The sequence below is a fragment of the Gadus macrocephalus genome, chromosome 12 (assembly GCF_031168955.1).
Source record: "Gadus macrocephalus chromosome 12, ASM3116895v1".
NCBI classification, from domain to species: Eukaryota; Metazoa; Chordata; class Actinopteri; order Gadiformes; family Gadidae; genus Gadus; species Gadus macrocephalus.
Genome location: NC_082393.1, coordinates 9196651 through 9214516, shown reverse-complemented (window position 1 = coordinate 9214516; position 17866 = coordinate 9196651). Strand labels below are relative to the sequence as shown.

At 43.5% G+C, this 17866-nt stretch overlaps 3 protein-coding genes across 25 annotated transcripts in view; 2 read left to right on the top strand and 1 right to left on the bottom strand.

Moving 5' to 3' along the window:
• The window catches only part of dock7 (dedicator of cytokinesis 7), a 61444-nt gene extending 56850 nt beyond the window's left edge, over window positions 1-4594 (top strand). For 20 of the 21 annotated variants that reach the window (XM_060066399.1, XM_060066398.1, XM_060066396.1 and 17 more), the window contains 4 exons: window positions 598-741; window positions 1413-1519; window positions 1749-1916; window positions 2456-4594. In XM_060066399.1, coding sequence (XP_059922382.1) covers window positions 598-741; window positions 1413-1519; window positions 1749-1916; window positions 2456-2498 — 462 coding nt within the window. In that variant the 3' untranslated portion in view covers window positions 2499-4594. Of the gene's footprint in view, window positions 1-597; window positions 742-1412; window positions 1520-1748; window positions 1917-2201; window positions 2222-2455 lie in introns of all 21 variants that reach the window. The other variant, XM_060066387.1, reaches the window with a different exon arrangement.
• usp1 (ubiquitin specific peptidase 1) lies at window positions 3684-9837 on the bottom strand. 2 transcript variants are annotated; one of them, XM_060066403.1, is made up of 10 exons: window positions 9692-9827; window positions 9478-9546; window positions 8998-9222; window positions 8715-8856; window positions 8477-8581; window positions 7788-7942; window positions 6761-7476; window positions 6520-6678; window positions 6091-6292; window positions 3684-5510 (listed from the first exon to the last, which is right to left on the bottom strand). In XM_060066403.1, the coding sequence occupies exons 2-10, from the start codon at window positions 9483-9485 to the stop codon at window positions 4739-4741; spliced, it is 2484 nt and encodes an 827-aa protein (XP_059922386.1). In that variant the 5' UTR covers window positions 9486-9546; window positions 9692-9827; the 3' UTR covers window positions 3684-4738. The 2 variants fall into 2 exon arrangements, with proteins under 2 accessions (XP_059922386.1, XP_059922387.1); XM_060066404.1 differs by lacking the exon at window positions 9478-9546 and having other exon boundaries at window positions 9692-9837.
• A 259-nt stretch (window positions 9838-10096) lies between these two features.
• kank4 (KN motif and ankyrin repeat domains 4) overlaps window positions 10097-17866 on the top strand; it is a 94221-nt gene continuing 86451 nt past the window's right edge. For both annotated transcript variants that reach the window (XM_060066402.1, XM_060066401.1), the window contains exon 1: window positions 10097-10373. The gene's annotated coding sequence lies outside the window, so the exon portion shown is untranslated. The remainder of the gene's footprint in view (window positions 10374-17866) is intronic.

Here is a 17866-nt window from a genome sequence, read left to right as displayed (position 1 = left end):
CTAGCCCTCTGGGCTATGGGTTGTAACTTTAATACTGGGCAGGCGTGGACTTAGTTATGTGCTCTGATTGGCTAAGCATGGTGCTGAACTCCCGTCTCTCTGGATGTTGTATGTGTCTCTATGCTGCTCCCTTGTGGCTATGTGTTGGCATTACAACTTGCTTTGTGGTATGGTGCTGACCCCTTGTGGCTATGTGTTGGCATTACAACTTGCTTTGTGGTATTGTGCTGACCCCTAGTAGCTATGTGTTGGCATTGCAACTTGTTTCATGGCCCTGAACTTCTGAGTTCACCGAACACCTGGGCCGCTCGTATCTGTAGAATTGATTCGTGAATGAATGGCTTCTTGTACGGGCCGGACGCCTCCCTAGGAGCCGGATCCCTCCCTAGGATGGGAACGAGACCTCTCTAGTCGCCAAGGACATATGTGGCCTGTTGATATGAATGTGTGAATTATGTTACACTTCCACCTTTCATATAGTGCTTCATCAAAAGTGGATTATGATTTTGGATATTGGTGTTTGTATCGGCATGTGTTTACCATGCTCACTCACACTAGTACCAACACCGAACCACCGAATGTTTCTGGGTGTCTCAGATCATATCAATGCCCATGGAGGTAGCCATCGAGGACATGCAGAAGAAGACCCAGGAGCTAGCCTTCGCCACCCACCAGGACCCCTCCGACGCCAAGATGCTGCAGATGGTCCTGCAAGGCTCTGTGGGCACCACGGTCAACCAGGTAACCTCACACTCCTTTCAAACAACTACGTTGTAATTAGGGCTGTCAGTTAAACGCGTTATTAACGGCGTTAACGCAAACCAATTTTAACGGCGTTAATTTTTTTATCGCGCGATTAACGCAATTATTTTATTTAAAAATGGCTCAAAACAAAGAAGCAGTAGCCTGACTGCTATGTTCAAGGCAGTAAGTTTGTATGTTCATCGTTTAATTGCACTATAGGCTCTTTTTTTGTATCGTCCTGTTTTGATCAGTATATGCCAATGTTGTTATCAATAAAAAAACATTTGCACAAGGCAAGCCGATGCACTTCACCATGTTGATAAGAGAATTAAAATGAGAAGAATTAATGGGACAAAGAAATCAAGGGATATTTAGCATCGAAAAATAATTTGCGATTAATCGTGAGTTAACTATGACATTAATGAGATTAATCAAGATTAAATATTTTAATCGCTTGACAGCACTAGTTGTAATGCATTTGTCTTTTTTGAATGATATGAATGAACTACTATTTTTTTTTTGGAACGGTCAATAAATCCGTTTTTTTATATATACTTTGCAATATGCATTTGTAAAGAGCCGGGTTTATTAAGGGCATCGATAGTTGCATGCATATACTTATGCATGGGATGGTTCTTTACAGTAGTGTGTTTGTGTGTATTTGTCAGGGCCCTCTGGAAGTGGCTCAGGTGTTCCTGTCTGAGATTCCCAGTGACCCCAAACTCTACAGACACCACAACAAGCTACGGCTCTGCTTCAAGGACTTCACCAAGAGGTATGAACCCTGGAACATGCCTTTGGAGACCATAACCATCCAAACAAAAATGTTCACACATAACAATAATAATTTTAACATGAAAACTAAATGTATTTCACATGGGTATCATCATCATGCACTGAACTCTAACCCATGATCCCTCCAAACAGTAGTGCAGAACATGTTCTGATTCATTGGTAGTAGTCCTATCGTTGTAACTAATCATGACTTCCGGTCTGTTACGCAGGTGCGAGGACGCGCTGCGTAAGAACAAGAGCCTGATTGGTCCCGATCAGAAGGAGTACCAGAGGGAACTGGAGAGGAACTACCACCGCCTGAAGGAGGCGCTGCAGCCCCTCATCAACAGGAAGATACCCCAGCTCTACAAGCCTGTCCTGCAGGTCAACTCTCATAGGTAGGCATCCCACTGGGCTATAAGCCTGTCCTGCAGGTCAACTCACACAGAGGCCTCCCACTGGGCTATAAGCCTTTCATGCAGGTCAACTTACACTGGTAGGCCTCCTGCACAGTGGTGTGTGTTGGGGTTGGTGAGCAAATCGCATTTGCGAGTCATGTGTTTGTCAAAGTTACTGCTGTGGGAAAGTATGAGTGCGATATTCTAAATGTATGAGCGTGGTGGCTAGTGAAAGCTGTGTGTTGGCTGATCAATCTTTTTGGTGATTTTCCTGACATCATGCAGCAAACGGACAGCTTGACAAGGTAGTTTGTTTTGTGGCTTTTTCCCTTTGTCATCGTCAACCTTTGAGGCAGAGCGTTCAACTAGACAGCATTCTAGTGTGAATTCGCCATAATTTTTTTTATTTTCCAGTTGACTACAGTTGTCAACATTTCCATTTCTCCCTAGTGTCATTCAAATTACTTTGAGATCAAATGCACAACCCAAGACTGTTGTGCTTGTGTAAATCTCTTGTTCTATGTTCTTTGTTTCCTCAGAGATTCCTTCAGCAGAATAAGTCTTCGGAAGCTTGATTTTTGAAGATGAGGAAAAGAGAACGTCAACATTAATTTATTCCCAAGTGTAAATACATTGTGTCTCCTTAAAAGTCGCTCCTCAACATAGTGGCCTGAAAGTGTCCTGGCTTGGTACGTCATTCCAGTGTCTTAATTTGTTTACAGAATAACCTGTTACGCATCGGTGGGACGATCAAGTTGATCTTACAGCGATACCTTGGCATTTTTCTTTTTTGTCATGCAATATTTTTTTACTGCATCATTGATGGTGTTTGGAATTTTTATTTACCCAGCATCAGTCATGTTGCTAATGTCAAAATGGCTCATTTGCATTGTGTTCATGTCTCAATGTCAATGGATCTTTAGCAGCCATTAGCTATTGAGGCTAACAGCTATTAACAAGTTCCCCTTTTGTCAAGTCAAGTGCCAACACAAAAAGCCAAAGGGTACTCTTTAAAAACGTCACGGTATCATTAAAAAAATGTGTATAGTGTCAAATCTGTATTTAATTTAATTTGTGCACTTTTTATTATGGTGTAGCGATGCCTTTTATAACTTGAAAGTTTACTATTTAATCCAAAAGGCATAAAAAAATCATCCAAAACATGAAAAATGCAAAAAAACATACTATTTATAAGGCTTTATAAATAGTATTTATCATTATTCATTTAAACTACATTGCAAGTAAAAGGGATTTGTTTTCAACTTTAATTGTTTGATTTATGTTAATATTTAACAAAATAAATATTTTAATTGTCCAAATCATATCCTTTATTTTTTCACAAACTGTCCTAAGGGTCTTTCATTAATGGAAATATTAAAACTTTATTGCTTATGTTCCGAAACGGTTGAGAGAAAGCAGTTTAGCATCAATGAAATACGTTATTTACGCATACCAGTTATGGCTGGTATTGCTTGACATTAAGAACCTAGAAAATGATGTAGACATCTTGCCTAAAGTGAAAAAATTAACATTTTCAAACGTGACATTAATCAGATGACCTGCAGAACCTCTCCATAATTAAGCTTATCAGCAATGAAAACCTCACAGGTTATGACAAACATGTTCTAAAGCCGTTTTTACATGGATTGGCCTTATCTTAACTCTAATGGCCTCCATGTCCTTAGTAATTAACATTGAAAGCTGTAAACCAAAAAGGTTCAAACAATTAGTTAGAGCAACAAATGCAAAGATCACTTTTATAACCGGTTAATGGTGGGTGACAAGTTTAATGCATCAATACACTTCCACATGAGATAATGGCAGAAATGTCCATCAGCCATCCTTTTATAGGTTATGTGCCCCTACTGGAGTTCCGCTGGTGCTTTTTCCATATTACAAGACCTTGACATGTCGCTCAAGGAAGTGATTCAATGGGATTTAAATCATTAACTGAGATATATATTGCCTCCTGAAGTATAAATGCAATCCCATCAAAATGTTTACTTTTCCCTTTGTGGCACTCTTGTGAGCTGACAGCATGCGCCTCTCCTGCATAGACTAAGGAATTCAGCATGTTAGATGTATGGCAATAAATGTGTTTATATAAAGACATTCAGTAGCCTGTTGGACCTGAATGAGGGATTCATGAAAAGATGTCCATGCAGATCTATATTCTCAATAGACTTCCCTTGAGGTGTAGCATCCTTATCCTGGCAATAGAAAAACTTAATGGGATGCAGTGTTGCCTATGACCAAAGAAAAGATGAAAATATACAGCAATTTAACCTACTGGAATTTTAAGTGCCAAAGTGCTTAACATAGTTAAAACAACTTAATATATGGATAGATCCGAATCATTCTAACAGATCAGGAATAAGGGGACAATGAAACAAAATATGACAGCTAGGACAAAAGGAAAAGCTTTAAACTCATCAAATAAAATGAGCTGGGGGGCATAAATTAGGCTTTTAGTTATGCAAGCTTCCTCCCAAACCTGTTGCTATGAAAAGGCTCTAGTCATCATTGACCAGTGGGAAGTACCGCTGGTTTTCATAGACCCAAAATTCATGTGGGTGCCAATATCACAAGTCTATTAGCTTAGGAGTTTGCTAGTACCAAACCCTGCAAGTTGAGCCATTCTAGAGGTCCATAGTTTCATGTGACCCATATGTATTCTGCCCCATTTGGAAAAAAGTTTGAACAGACTTCGTTCAGCTTATCGAGATAAATCAATGTAAAAATAAAATCACAGGGTTGTGGGCATCCACAACCCTGACTGATGGCAGCGAATAAAAAGAGGGTCCATCTATCCGTTGGACCCGTCACCCCTGCACTAAGCCTGTGCCTTGCAGTGGCGTCCTCCTGTAGAAAAGCAGGTAAGGCGTGGACGTGGAGCAGGTGTCCGGGGAGCAGGCTCGCAAGAAGTCCTCCTCTTCAAACAGACGCACCTCCGAGTCATCGAAGAGGAGCCACTTGCCCTCGTAGTGCAGGAGGCTGCTCAGTGCCTCCCGCTCCTCCTTGACTCTCTTCCCCTCCTCTGCTTCCTTTTTCACCGGTCCGCTGGTAGTGGGCCTCCGCCTCGGAGCCTCGGCCACTCCGCTGGTGGATGTCTTGTCGGCCTGTTTGCTGCCGGCCAGCTCGTAGCCGTTGCCGGTGCTCCTCTGTCCTCCCAGGAGTCCAACCACACCCTCTGTTTTCTTCCCCCCTGCCTTGCCCCGGTGAAGTCCCCTCGCCCCGCCGAAGGACACCTCTCCATCATCGTAGTGCCCTTCCTCTTCCTCTTCCTGCTTGATGCCGTCTCCTCCTCGCCGCTCCTGCTCTTCTACCTTTTCCTTCACCTCCTCCCTCTCCTGCCGCTGCTCCTCCTCTTCCTTGCTCTGTGGCTGGAGCCGCACATCCTGCAGCTCGGACATGCGGACATAGGCGGTGTAGTGGCCGCTGCTGATAGTGACGCCACTGTGCATCACCACGGCGAAGAGCTGGTAGTTGCAGCCGTCCAGGGGCGCGGCGCTCGTGCACCACTCCTCCAAGGACAGGTTGAGCGGGGTCTGCAGTGGGGTGTTCACCTTGGACAGGCCCGCGTAGGGGTCCATGCTGGGAAACGACAGACACAAGGTCGACGCGGTTAAAGACAACCGGATTCAACTCAAATATACAAACAAGCTAGGGAAAGGAATTGTCAGGGACCTTATGATTCGATTTTCTGAGAGCCAATACGATATTTATTGCGATTCTGTCAATATTGCGACTCTCAAACTGTGTGATTTTATCTTCTGTGTTGTTTAACGTATGGTAAATGGACTGCATTTATATAGCGCTTTATCTGTAACCAGTGGCCACCCAAAGCGTTTTACAATATTGCCTCACAATCACCCATCCATACACACATTCACACACCGACGGCGGAGTGTGTGTGAATGCAAAGCCACATACACTCCACATACACTTAGGGACACCTCGACACGCTAGGAGAAGCCGGGGATTGAACTAGCAACCTTGCGGTTACCAGCCAACCCGCTCTACCTCCTGAGCCCCACGTATGGGTAACGTTAGGATTGGGTTCTAAAACTCTGTCCGTTTCTGCCCTCGTTTTTTTATATGAAAGTGGCTGAAGAGAACACAACATAAGTAAAGTTTTCCACCCAGTGCTCCAGAAGACCCAGGGTTGACTCACTCTAGACCGTTGGCAGAGAAGCACTTGAGGTGGATGGTGACGACCTCTGGGGTCTTGTCGAAGAGGAGGCTTCTCTCAGCCTCTGTGTAATGGTGACACGTCTCACAGAAGTATTTGTCCTCGCCGACGATACGCTCCACTGACGCAAACTGGGAGATGGCCCACTTCAGAGTCTTCTGTTCGGGTTTAGGGTCTGGGGACACTATAGGATGAAGAAGGCAGACGGCACCAGGTGGTTTAATATAGTGCGGACAAAGGTAAACCCTCTTTAAAAATTCTAAGGTTGGACTTATATAAGGACATACATAAAATAATAGACAAGGATTAACCTATAAAAAAATAACCCCGTACAGGCATCATTTCAATATGCTGTAAACATGAGCAGCAACAGCAACACCTATATAACATGAGGCGTCTAGTGCCGCTCACCCTCAGAGAGGTCTTCTGGGCTGCTGGGCTGGTCCTCCTGGACGGGAACGCTGATGTCCTGGAAGTCTTCCCTGCGCTCCGTGTAGCTCTCACACTCCAGGCAACGCGTCCGCAGCACCAGCTTGCCCTGGAACAGCCTTTCCAGGACGTCCAGGCCGTCTGCTCAGGAGAGGGAGGGGCCGTCACTCACTCTGAACTCCATACCCGTTTTTTAAATCTCTGTCATCAATCATCATCTCACCTTGGTTCTCCACAGCCTTCTGGTCCTGCGTGATGCCATTGGTGGGTTCCGGGGCAGTCTTACCCATCAGAGTTGGTTCCTGTTTGGGTCCGTTATCTGCCTGGGGCTGTTCCGGCTCGGTCACCTGCTCCACCTGGTTCTTGGGGGCCATGATGGAGCTGATCTTGCCCATGCTGCGGAACTTAGAGAAGATGCTTGGCTGCTTGGAGGAAGGCCTCAGCCAGCTCAGCCTGGTTCTCTTCTTCCTCTTCCCCTCAGAAGCTTTAGGGGCACCATCACCCGTCCCCTTGCCCTCTTCCCCGCTACACGCAACCTCCTCGTTTTCCTCCTTCCCCTCATCCTTCACCTCCCTTTCCCCAGGGCCAGCGTCAGCAACTATCTCTCTGGAGGACCTCCTTTTGGAACGGGTGAAGGGTTTCTTCTCCGAGTGTTCATCAGCATCCAGCTTGTTGGATTTGACCGACTTTGGCTTCTTCTTGGCATTTCCCGCCTCTGTGTCGCTCTTCCTCTTTCCGTTGACCTGGCCATCTTCCTCCTCTTCTTCAGAGTTGGCTGGCACCAGAGTGGCAGGGCTTTCTTGTATGACCTCCTTCGTACTCTCCCCATGTTGCTCCTTCCTTATGGTGTCGCAGGCCTCCTGGATGTAAGCTAGTAGGCACTGAAGCACCTCCTGGGCATCGTGCTGGAGGTAGCCCTCATACATAGGGTTCAGTTGCCTGGAAGAACGACCCGTTAGTGGTAGTTCACAGCAAAAACTCTCCAAGATTATGATTGAATGAAAGTTCATTGATTGATGCCACATCTGATTGGCCAAAGGCTTATAAGGTAAGGCTTCAATGAATGCAGTTTACAAAGCTAGTAGATTGTGGGCGTTAACATAGTTGCAGACGCAAGTGCTCAAGCTTGGCTTTATGCTATGCAAGAAGACGACACCGATACACCTTTGTCAGTATTGCACAGTGGTAAACATGGGTGTCTAAATGGATTAGGGTTAGGGTTACAGAGATAAGGGGGCGTGGCCTCTCACCTGAGAGTGTGCAGTAGTTTGCGTGGCGGCGTGGCCAGCTCCCCCTCGCTGTAGCCATCCGGGTTGAGCAAGAAGCCGGACTGCAGCTGCTCCACGGATGTGATGAGGCTGTTGAAACTCCCGAGGAGCTCCATGTGAGCCGGCACGCTGTCCTCCTGAGGAGCAGAGGACATAACACTCAGGACTGCTTAGCCATCAAAAGACGGAATGGGCACCAAACTTTTGGTACCTTATAGGAAACTACAGAATCTTGTTGGACCATGGCAGAAGTGTTAAGCAACAGGTTTGCCAACTTAGTAAACAAACAAAAGTCAAAACTTCCTCAGCATTACGTCAGCTTGTAATGGACTATATTCAGAAGTTATGGTAGAAGACAATCTTTTTCCAGAAAAGGAAGAAATGCAGATTGATCGTACTATGAACGCCTGAAATTGAGAACCAACCAGCTACAAGCTTGTTAGCTGCTGCTAATGTTCTCTGCCACCGCAGAATACTTTATCTTGAATATTTGAATAAGACTCCATGGAACATGTTATATTATACAATGGAGGGTTGAAGCAGTTAATATATAAATGAAAGTGAAAGATGTTGAATGGTTATAATTAGATTAGAACTATAACCAGAACCGGAAAATCTTGAACAATGCCCATCCCTTGACAACAGATAGACAGATACAGTTTTGTACAGACCTCATCTTCACTTTTGACAATTTCTTCCTTAAGTTTGTCTCTGCTTTTGGATCGGCTGTATAGATTCTTGATGCCATCTCTGAGCCCAGGGCAGTAGTACAGCACCTATTGACAAACAAAGAGTTTAAAAAACATAAGTGCTGTTCTCTGATTCCAAGGAGTGTTCAATGAACAGACTTGGGGGTTAGCATATTCCCATTAATTTCTACAAGTGGTTATAAGGATAATCATTCTGTACCTGTAAAACACTGTTCAGGTAGCAGGTGTTGCCCAAGTTATTAAGCCCGACAAATGGCAGCAGGGCCTCAACTTTCTCATAAGGTAGCAGAGGACCTGTGGAACCGGTGCATGGAGAAGGTCCAGGGACTACCTGATCACCACTGTAGAGTCGTAACAATGACAATAAAGGAGGAAGAGTTTTTATTAAAAATACCAATTTAACGGAAGTGTCTTACGTAAATGGATGAAAAAAAAAAGATTTTATGATGGTTATTATGATTTTGGAAAGGGTGCGATCACACCTTGCAATTGAATCCTCGGGTTCGGGTTCAGTTTTGGACTCATCTGCGGGAGGTTCGGAGAAGTCCAATGTCCGTTTAGCTTCTTTCTTCTGGAAGAATTTGAGGGAAAGTTTGCTCTTCTTGACGGGGCTCCCCAGGGAGGCCACCACGTTGTCCCCCTGCAGCCCTGGCATCTCCACTTGACACCGTACAGACAGACGATCCGAGAGGCAACAGCGCGCCTCACTGGCAGGGAAACGAAATGGACACCCGTTCAACACTCGGCCCGAGTTCGCCCCGATGGAACAGGCGAGGGAACCAAACATGACAAACTAAACACTGTTCGTTTCTTTATTTGTAACGTTACGCATTACGTTGCTTCTAAATGCATTAGTTTGTCGATAATGCATAACGCGTTAGCTGTTGGACTGGCAGCCTTGTCTCATTGTCCAACTGGCATAAATATCATTAAGTGTGTTGCGAAGTCTCACGTTAATTTACGTTAGCATGAGAAATCACTGCCGTCGGGGTGGATACAGCGTAGTTAATAGTATAACACTGAGCGTAATCCTGGAACACATATGGGTCACTTCGTTACGGAGCGGGGAATTTAGTGGGAGGAGTAGATAAAAAAAAAATACAACATACGTTTTCTAAGAGAACCGGAGAACACGGCGACATATCTACCACGTTAGATGGGGCTTATTAAGCTTACCTTGCTAGTTCATTTCGAACACAAAATGATGACAAATCCCTTATAGACGCAATTCCCACAGTATAATAGCATGCAGTACAGGAAGAAGTTGGCGCTTTTTCCACCTCAAGACCCGTCGCCTCGCTGCCCAAACGAACACAAAATAATAATCATGTGGCATGTTAAATAATACACTTATTAAATAAAATATAGGTTTTAACAATTGTATAGTATTTTATCAAGTCAGTCGTGTTTGTTTGATGTAATACATTAAATAAAACAGGTTTTACATTTCAGGCTTTTTTTTTTACACCCATTTAAATTAGGACCAGCAGTGGTACTAGTATAGCGGCCATGTTTGTAAGGTCATTTTCTTAAGCCCATTACGTCCTATTCTATAAGTAATTATCTTATAGACGTGACACATCTTCATGTCATCACATCAAGGCGGGCTGTTTTAGTATTTGGGGAAAATACACTTAGCAGCGTAACAAAAAATAAGTACGCATGATTGACACAAATAAATGTCCTCATCTGGGCCCGAAACGTTGCAGTTACAATGTAGCCTTTGTGCCAATAGGGGGAAACATTGAACACGAAAATATATGACCACTGACCAGCTCCTCAAGACCGAGAGCCTTCGCACCTCAGTAGAGCATCTTCCCCTGTCATCAAGCAAGGCTAGCCCTGTCCGGACGTCAAGGTAAGGCACCACGCAACTCTTTTTTTTATCATACCATTAATTCGTGTAGTGAAACATGTCGCCTACTGGCGACATTTGATGGCACATTTTATAATATTATATACGAGTTATACCGCGTGTATGGACGTCCTTTCTACAAACGATACATTGTGGGTGTTCTTATTTAAATTCGCATTACCAACCCGACGCTGCCCCGATTTGAAAAAGCACAGGTGTGTTATTTCAGCACCGAGCAATAATTCCCATAGGCACATACGACGATAGTGCATGCAGGGCAGATCTGCCCCTGCTGCATAGTGCCTGCTTGCTCAGCAGCATGATGTATCGACTATTCGACTTTAGCTTTGCCTCTGCTTCGCGAATTTGCGCGTGTTTAGTTAAATTCACTGATGCTGTAAATCAGTTGGGCGCTGTAGTAGATACAACGTCGGTCGCCCTATTCGTTTTGATAGATGGTCGCCAAAACCATATGAACCCTATATTGATAGATACACGGGCAGCATGAGACGCCTGTAGGCACCTCGGTAAACTATTAGTGCATCACTGGCTTCGCTGGCTAAAAATCTTCGGGTGCATACTAAATAAATAATGAATTGGTAATTTTCTAAATTTAAATTGACCTCAACATTATTTTAATTAACAAGGACTCATAAACATGATAGTCACAAACATGATGGCCTAATATGTCATATCATTTATATTGTTTATTATAAACAAGGAGGAAATGGTTTAAAATATGACATCATTATAATGCCCCTGCTGAAATTAGTTTTTTTTATTTGAGCTATTTTGGATTAAAAAGTCAATATACACTTAAACTGTTGGACACTGTATGTACTAGTCTGAACTACCCCAACATGGGGAGCTATCATTGGAAATCATTGATCATTGATAACAAGATCATTGATCTTGTTATTAATAATGGTATTCTCTTAAACATTGCTGGGTGTATGTTTCCCTTTTAAAAGTTTGAACTCTTACACCTTCCATTCAGAAACATTCTTTGTTTTTAGATGGAAATTATCTGCTACAATATCAATGTTAACAACATTGAACCAAATTTGCTGGTGAAAATCAGTAAACTCACAATCCATCCACTTTGTTAATGTTGCAGAGACCTCCAGTTGTGAATACTCGATCAGATGAACTATGGATACATAACTTGTGCAGGCCGTTGGGTGGTGCTCTGTGAAAACGTAATCTCTGTGAGACAGAGAAGCCAGGGTTGGATCCAGGGTCCATAATTAACTGAGTTTCTTATTTTTACCTTCTAGATTGGGAAAACCCTGCAAAATGGTCAAATTTATTCAGCGTTTGGCTGGAGGCAAGTCTCACAAATCTGATGCAATATTAATATCTAACATTTAATGGCAGACAAGCTCAAATCTGGTTGAGGCACCTCGGGAGGCAGTGATCTGTAAGCGCGTAATTGGTGAAACACAAACTCGCCCAGCACTATTGAATTGTGAAATTGTCTGAAAAGGTTTCAAATCAACACTGTTTCAACTGGCCACTGGCCAATGAAATCCTCTTCTAAAAGATTTATCCATTTGCAAAAATTAGTTTTCTTCAGTATTATATCAACGTAATTGATTTCTGGCCCAGGCTCTGTGCCGTCTCAGCCCAGAAGTTCTACTATAACATCGTAGGACTGCTGGCGCTTAGATCAGCTGGTGGCATGTGTTCGTTTTTGTCCCTGTTTGGATGATTGTCCACTAGCTGAGAGACTGCGTACATGCTGCTTTGGAGTGCCGTGCAAGTCTCAAGGCTGCTGTCTTAGCTAGTATCTTAGCTGCTGTCTTAGCTGGGTGGCTTGGCAACCCATGATACCTTCCTTAGACAACCTCTCTTCTACCGCCATTTCAAGCACTCCCCCTCATTCTGTCCCCCCAGATGTTTTAATGGAAGCAGAAATTGCTGCGAGATAGGCTGAACGGTACACTCTTCTGTGAAGAATTCTGCTCTTCTATTGCCTGGCTTTCCCATCCCTTTTAACACCACACACATATGCACACATGCAGACATGCACACATATACAGATGCACACAGTAGCAATTATCCTGTCGTGCATTAACAGCCGTGTGTTGTTGTTGTCTTTGCACATACATTTGTGCAGAGATCAGAAGAGATTTTCATTTGACGTAGCCATAGCCTATATGTTAGTTAATCTGTCTTGCCTTCCTGCCTTGTCTTTCTTTCTCTCCCTCTCAGATTGGTCTAGTAGTCTCAGTCTCCATTTCTCTCTCTCTTGCTCTCTTGCTCGCTCTCTCTCACTCGCTCTCTCTCACTCGCTCTCTCTCACTCGCTCTCTCTCACTTTCTCCCTTCTCCCTTCTCTCTTGCTCTCTCGCTCTCTCGCTCTCTTGCTCTCTTGCTCTCTCGCTCTCTTGCTCTCTTGCTCTCTTGCTCTCTTGCTCTCTTGCTCTCTCGCTCTCTCACTCTCTTGTTCTCTTGCTCCCTTTCTCTCCTGCCCTCGTACTTTCTCTCTCTCTCTCTTCCAGCCTACAGACTTTGCTCTGTGGCCCTCTTTGTCAAATTAGCTGCATAGAATGCAGGGAAATAGTCTAAAGAGGCTAAAACTGATGAAAGCCAGAGACAAGGTTGTAAGAGAATGCTGGTGTGGGTCTTTCAAGATGCAGGAAGATCTAATAAGCGATTTTTGTCAATGGCTTCACAACTTTTCTGTCTTTTTTTACATTGTTACATTTTACATCTGTGCTATTTTTCAGTCACTGGCCATTCGACCTGTCAGCGATTCATGAGCATCCTAGCTAATGGCACACAATGGCCATGCTTCCTTTACCTGTCTCACTGTTTCACACTATTTTCAAAGTCTGAACAAGGACTGACTCTTGTCATCTTGATTAGGAACCCATGGGAGCTCAGGAAAAAGCATGCAAGAACAATAGTGGAAAATGTGTGCAGAGTTCGCTCTGCTATAGAGGAAATCCCTCTCTCTTTCTGTGGTTGCTGCCCCCCTGACTAATGTCTCTAGGCTGGAATGTTGTATACAGTTGTAAAACACACATAAACACACAGTAACACTATATGACCATAGAATAATTAGAATATAATGAGTTAGGGCTGGGTGTGGAGTCGTCACGCTGTATCAATGCATACTCTCTTTATGCTTGAAGGCTCCTTCCCGATTTGCATGCACATTTATTCATTGCGATATCCTTTTCATTCTGCTATCTCTCTCTTTTGCAATCTTTCACTTTGTTCTTGTTCATCGATCTCACTCTTCTGTTGCCCTGCTTCTTGCTCTTTCTGCCTCCCCATGCATTCCAAAGTCTCTCTCTCTCTCTCTCTCTCTCTCTCTCTCTCTCTCTCTCTCTCTCTCTCTCTCTCTCTCTCTCTCTCTCTCTCTCTCTCTCTCTCTCTCTCTCTCTCTCTCTCTCCTTAACCCCATACCTCGCGACCTCTCTTGCTCTTCACTCTCTCTCTGTATTCCTTTCCCTCTCTGCAGCCTGCTTGTATTCACAGTTCATCTTAGTGACTGCTCCGTTGGCCTGTCAGAGAGTATTGGGCATGCTTGGTTGGCTAAGCACAGCTAGCATTCAAAAACAAGTTGAGGGAGGCGTTTGCTTTCTTATGGAGGACATGTTTACACAATGTCTACAGCGTGGGTGTGTGTGTGGGTATGGGTGTTTTGGGTGTGTGTATAGATGGATGGAGAATGATTGTGTGTAAAGGGTTGGGTGGAGAGTTGGTGTCAGCGAGGAGGAGTTTACACAGATGTATGATCCAGACATACACACTCGGATACAACACACACACACACACACACACACACACACACACACACACACACACACACACACACACACACACACACACACACACACACACACACACACACACACACACACAAACCACTAATACCACAGAGGATCAAACTTGAATCATAATCCCAGAGATGGGGCCACACATTACTGTGTAGAGTGCCCACACGTGTCAGTGTGTTTGTGTTTGTGTGTGTGTGTCAGAGGGTTTTTCAGGTGTATGTGTTGTGAATCATATTAACAAGAGTGCCGGCGGCTGTAGCACTGGACTCCATTACAATGAAGTGCGATTAGTAGATGATGTATTTGTTGACATGTCTGCTGGCAGGACTTTGGGCTCATTAGGTCTCCTTCCGAATCACGGACGTGTGTGTGTGTGTGTGTGTGTGTGTGTGTGTGTGTGTGTGTGTGTGTGTGTGTGTGTGTGTGTGTGTGTGTGTGTGTGTGTGTGTGTGTGTGTGTGTGTGTGTGTGTAATCCTAGATATGATAAAAATGTATATTCTTTTTGTTTCTCTCCTTTTTACCTTCTCCTTTCATAACCCAAAGTGGTTTTGGTTTTTTCTTTGTTTTAATACCCGTTGAACAACGTTGGAGACGCTTTGGAGATCCTTATTGGTAAGTATGGATATGATGTATGCATACTGATGGAGACATGCACCTGTTTTCCTAAAACCTAACATATCTTTAGGGCAGGAACTTTTTCATTAGCCTAGACGGCTGAATATTACTAATTGTACTTCACCTCAGAATGTACTAATGAAATAGAAAAAACATGTTGATGTGGATTTTGGTGGCAGGGACTTCTATAGATGAAAAACCATGGCTCAACAGGAGTTTATTATTGCAGTGGAATCAAGACCAGTGATTTCACGGGTGTAAGCTCCACGGTGACAAGGCTCCATGAGACTTTTAGCCTCTGTTTAGGCCTGCTGGGGGGCTAAACATGGCGGTGGTTGGAGAGCGCAGGCTAACGGAAAGCCTGCCTGAAGGTTTTGCACATGCTGCGACACAGACACACAGAGACGCTCACACACACATGCATGGAAACACACATGAAGTGGTACACAGCAATGTGGGGAATAAAACGCAGCCAATCGAGGAAGGACACAAAGGCTCGTTCTTAACAACCACCCTCTCTGCTCTCTAATTCATTCACTCACTCACTCACTCTCACAAACAAACACACACACACACACACAAGCATACATAGTGCTTTTGTCAACTGAAAAATCTAGCCATGCGTTTGCTATTCATCCCACATGCAATGGGCATTGCACACTTTCATTTGCTGTGTGTGTGTGTGTGTGTGTGTGTGTGTGTGTGTGTGTGTGTGTGTGTGTGTGTGTGTGTGTGTGTGTGTGTGTGTGTGTGTGTGTGTGTGTGTGTGTGTGTGTGTGTGTGTGTGTGTGTGTGTGTGAGTGAGAGAGAGAGACAGAAGATGGCATTCATTGCGTAACATCAAAACTTTCTGACACTGCACATTTAAAATATGCCCCCAGCTGACGGCTGTTGTGGGGGGCGGGGGGTTACGGTACGTCACAAATAGCAGTATAATTATAAAAAAATATGTCTGCTTTTTTTAAAACAAGACTGAAGACTTTTATGTTTGCTATAGCTTTCTGCTAAATCTTAAATACATTGCACTTTCTAAAAAAACTTTTTTAACTTTGCCTTTATTTTCTATTTTAATACTAAAATGCCTTTTAACTTCTATTTTTTGCATATGTTTTTCTTTTACTTACCTATTATTTTATTGAATTGTATGACAATGTTTATATGTGAAGCACTTTGAGTCTGCCTTGTGTATGAAAAGTGCTATATAAATAAAGTTGCCTTGCCTTGCCTTGCCTTGCCTTGCTTGTATTTGCATCTGTATGTGTTATTGGAAAAACAGGAACATCACAGCTTGCCTTCTCCAAACAGCTGAGGTTATTGTGTGTGAGTTTGTGGGTCTGTGTGTGTGTGTTTGTGTGCATGCGTGTGTGCGTGTGTTTGTGTGTGTGTGTGCATTTTCATCAGGTCATTTTTAAATCCTGTAATCGTTCCTATTGTTCACATAATGATGTCTATTCAAATCAAATCATAATCACGATTATTTCGGTCAATGTTGAAATCACGATTATTCAAACGATTATTTTTGAGTTTGAAAACATATTGTAATTATTCAGCATGTCTCTCCCAAAAAAAACTGTAACTGAGAACTTTGAAATTTCGCCTTAAATAAATACACAAAATGGTCAATTTTTTTTTTTCAATCTAAAATAATATACAGATATGTATCAGCTTTTCTGCCCTTTCTATAAAACAAAAAATAAAAATTAAAGAAAATAAATTGAATTAATTTTGTTTGCTTGACACTAAAATCGAAATCGCGATCAAAATTAGATTAATCGCCCAGCCCTGATTAGCAGTGTGTGTATGTGTGCATATAAGTGTGTGTTTAAGGAGCTTTAGCACGTCTTAGCTCTCCTATGGGAGGCAGAGCAACTGCCTCAACTCTCTGTACCAATCCAGCCAACCAAACACTGCTCAGTGAGAACACACACACACACTCACACAGCCAAACAGAAACATGACCAAGGGGACAAAAAGGGACACAATCCATGAAAGAGCATAGTGTGTGTGGCACAGGGAAAAATGCGGACACACACACACATGCTGGATAACGTCTTTCACTTTCTCCTTCTGTCTCTCACTCTCAAGCGTGGAAGCCTTCAAGGGAGGATCTCAAGTTCTGCTCATACACAAATGTTCCGTTAGTGCTTTATTATCTCCACTCACCACTCACCATCTCTCTCGCTCGCCGTTGGCAGCCGGGGCCTTACAGCCACACCCATTTGCTGTCCTATCAGTGTCATCAGAGGGCTGAGCGGGGCGTAGTGCTCGCCCAGAGGTACTCACATGAGTTGATATGTCGGGTTTGGGGTCAGAGGGTGGATCTGTAGCGGGGGAATCATGGTATTGTGAACCACTACGGTTCACAATAAGCCATTTTTTTCGGTGGTCAGATTTTATGGCATGTTTTCTTTTTTGATTCATTACTTAGGAAAAGAAAACATGAGACTTTGCATCATCTCCGTTGCTCCTACTGAATTGTTTGGGATTTTGAGTTTTGCTAAGTGTGTTGTTTGGTCGTGCGAATTAGCCTCAGGTTTATGTTAAGGTCTAGGTGTATTATCTTTAGAGCCACTAGGTCAACAAGTATTTTATATTTCCTTGTTTGGAAGCTACAGAAAGTGGTGGGCGGATATTATTTTCCGCATCAACCTGGAACAACCATTGTTGTCATGGTAATGTATAGTCTTGACACCTGAGGTTGCAAATGTTTCTATATCGAATATTTTATATTACGATTGGGATAAAATGAATCCGATGGATCATGGAATAACTGACTGTAAGCGTATTTGCATTAAGCTGTGTACAATGCAAATACAATTACTGATCAAAGTTGCAAACAAGGCACATCCATTATTGAGGCCCATTATGAATTAAATACGTAAGCATTGTTGGTCCCTCCAATGGGTGGCTGTGTAGAGTGTTTATCATTGTGGGTGTAAGAGTGGGGGATTAACCCGACCAGGGGTCGCTGATGGTGGGCTTCAGAGGGTAGACCCCTGGGAAGGAGAATGGGCCGTATGGAGAAACATCCTCAAAGCCCTCTTTTGTCCTTTGTTTGCTTACCAGCAGAAAGAACATCTGCCTTGGCAT

Excerpts from the sequence above, each read along its gene's own strand:
- usp1 (XM_060066403.1), bottom strand. Across the intron at positions 8,857-8,997 it reads CCCGAGGATTCAATTGCAAG|TGGTGATCAGGTAGTCCCTG; the intron begins GTGTGATCGCAC and ends ACGACTCTACAG. Across the intron at positions 7,477-7,787 it reads AAACTACTGCACACTCTCAG|GCAACTGAACCCTATGTATG; the intron begins GTGAGAGGCCAC and ends TCGTTCTTCCAG.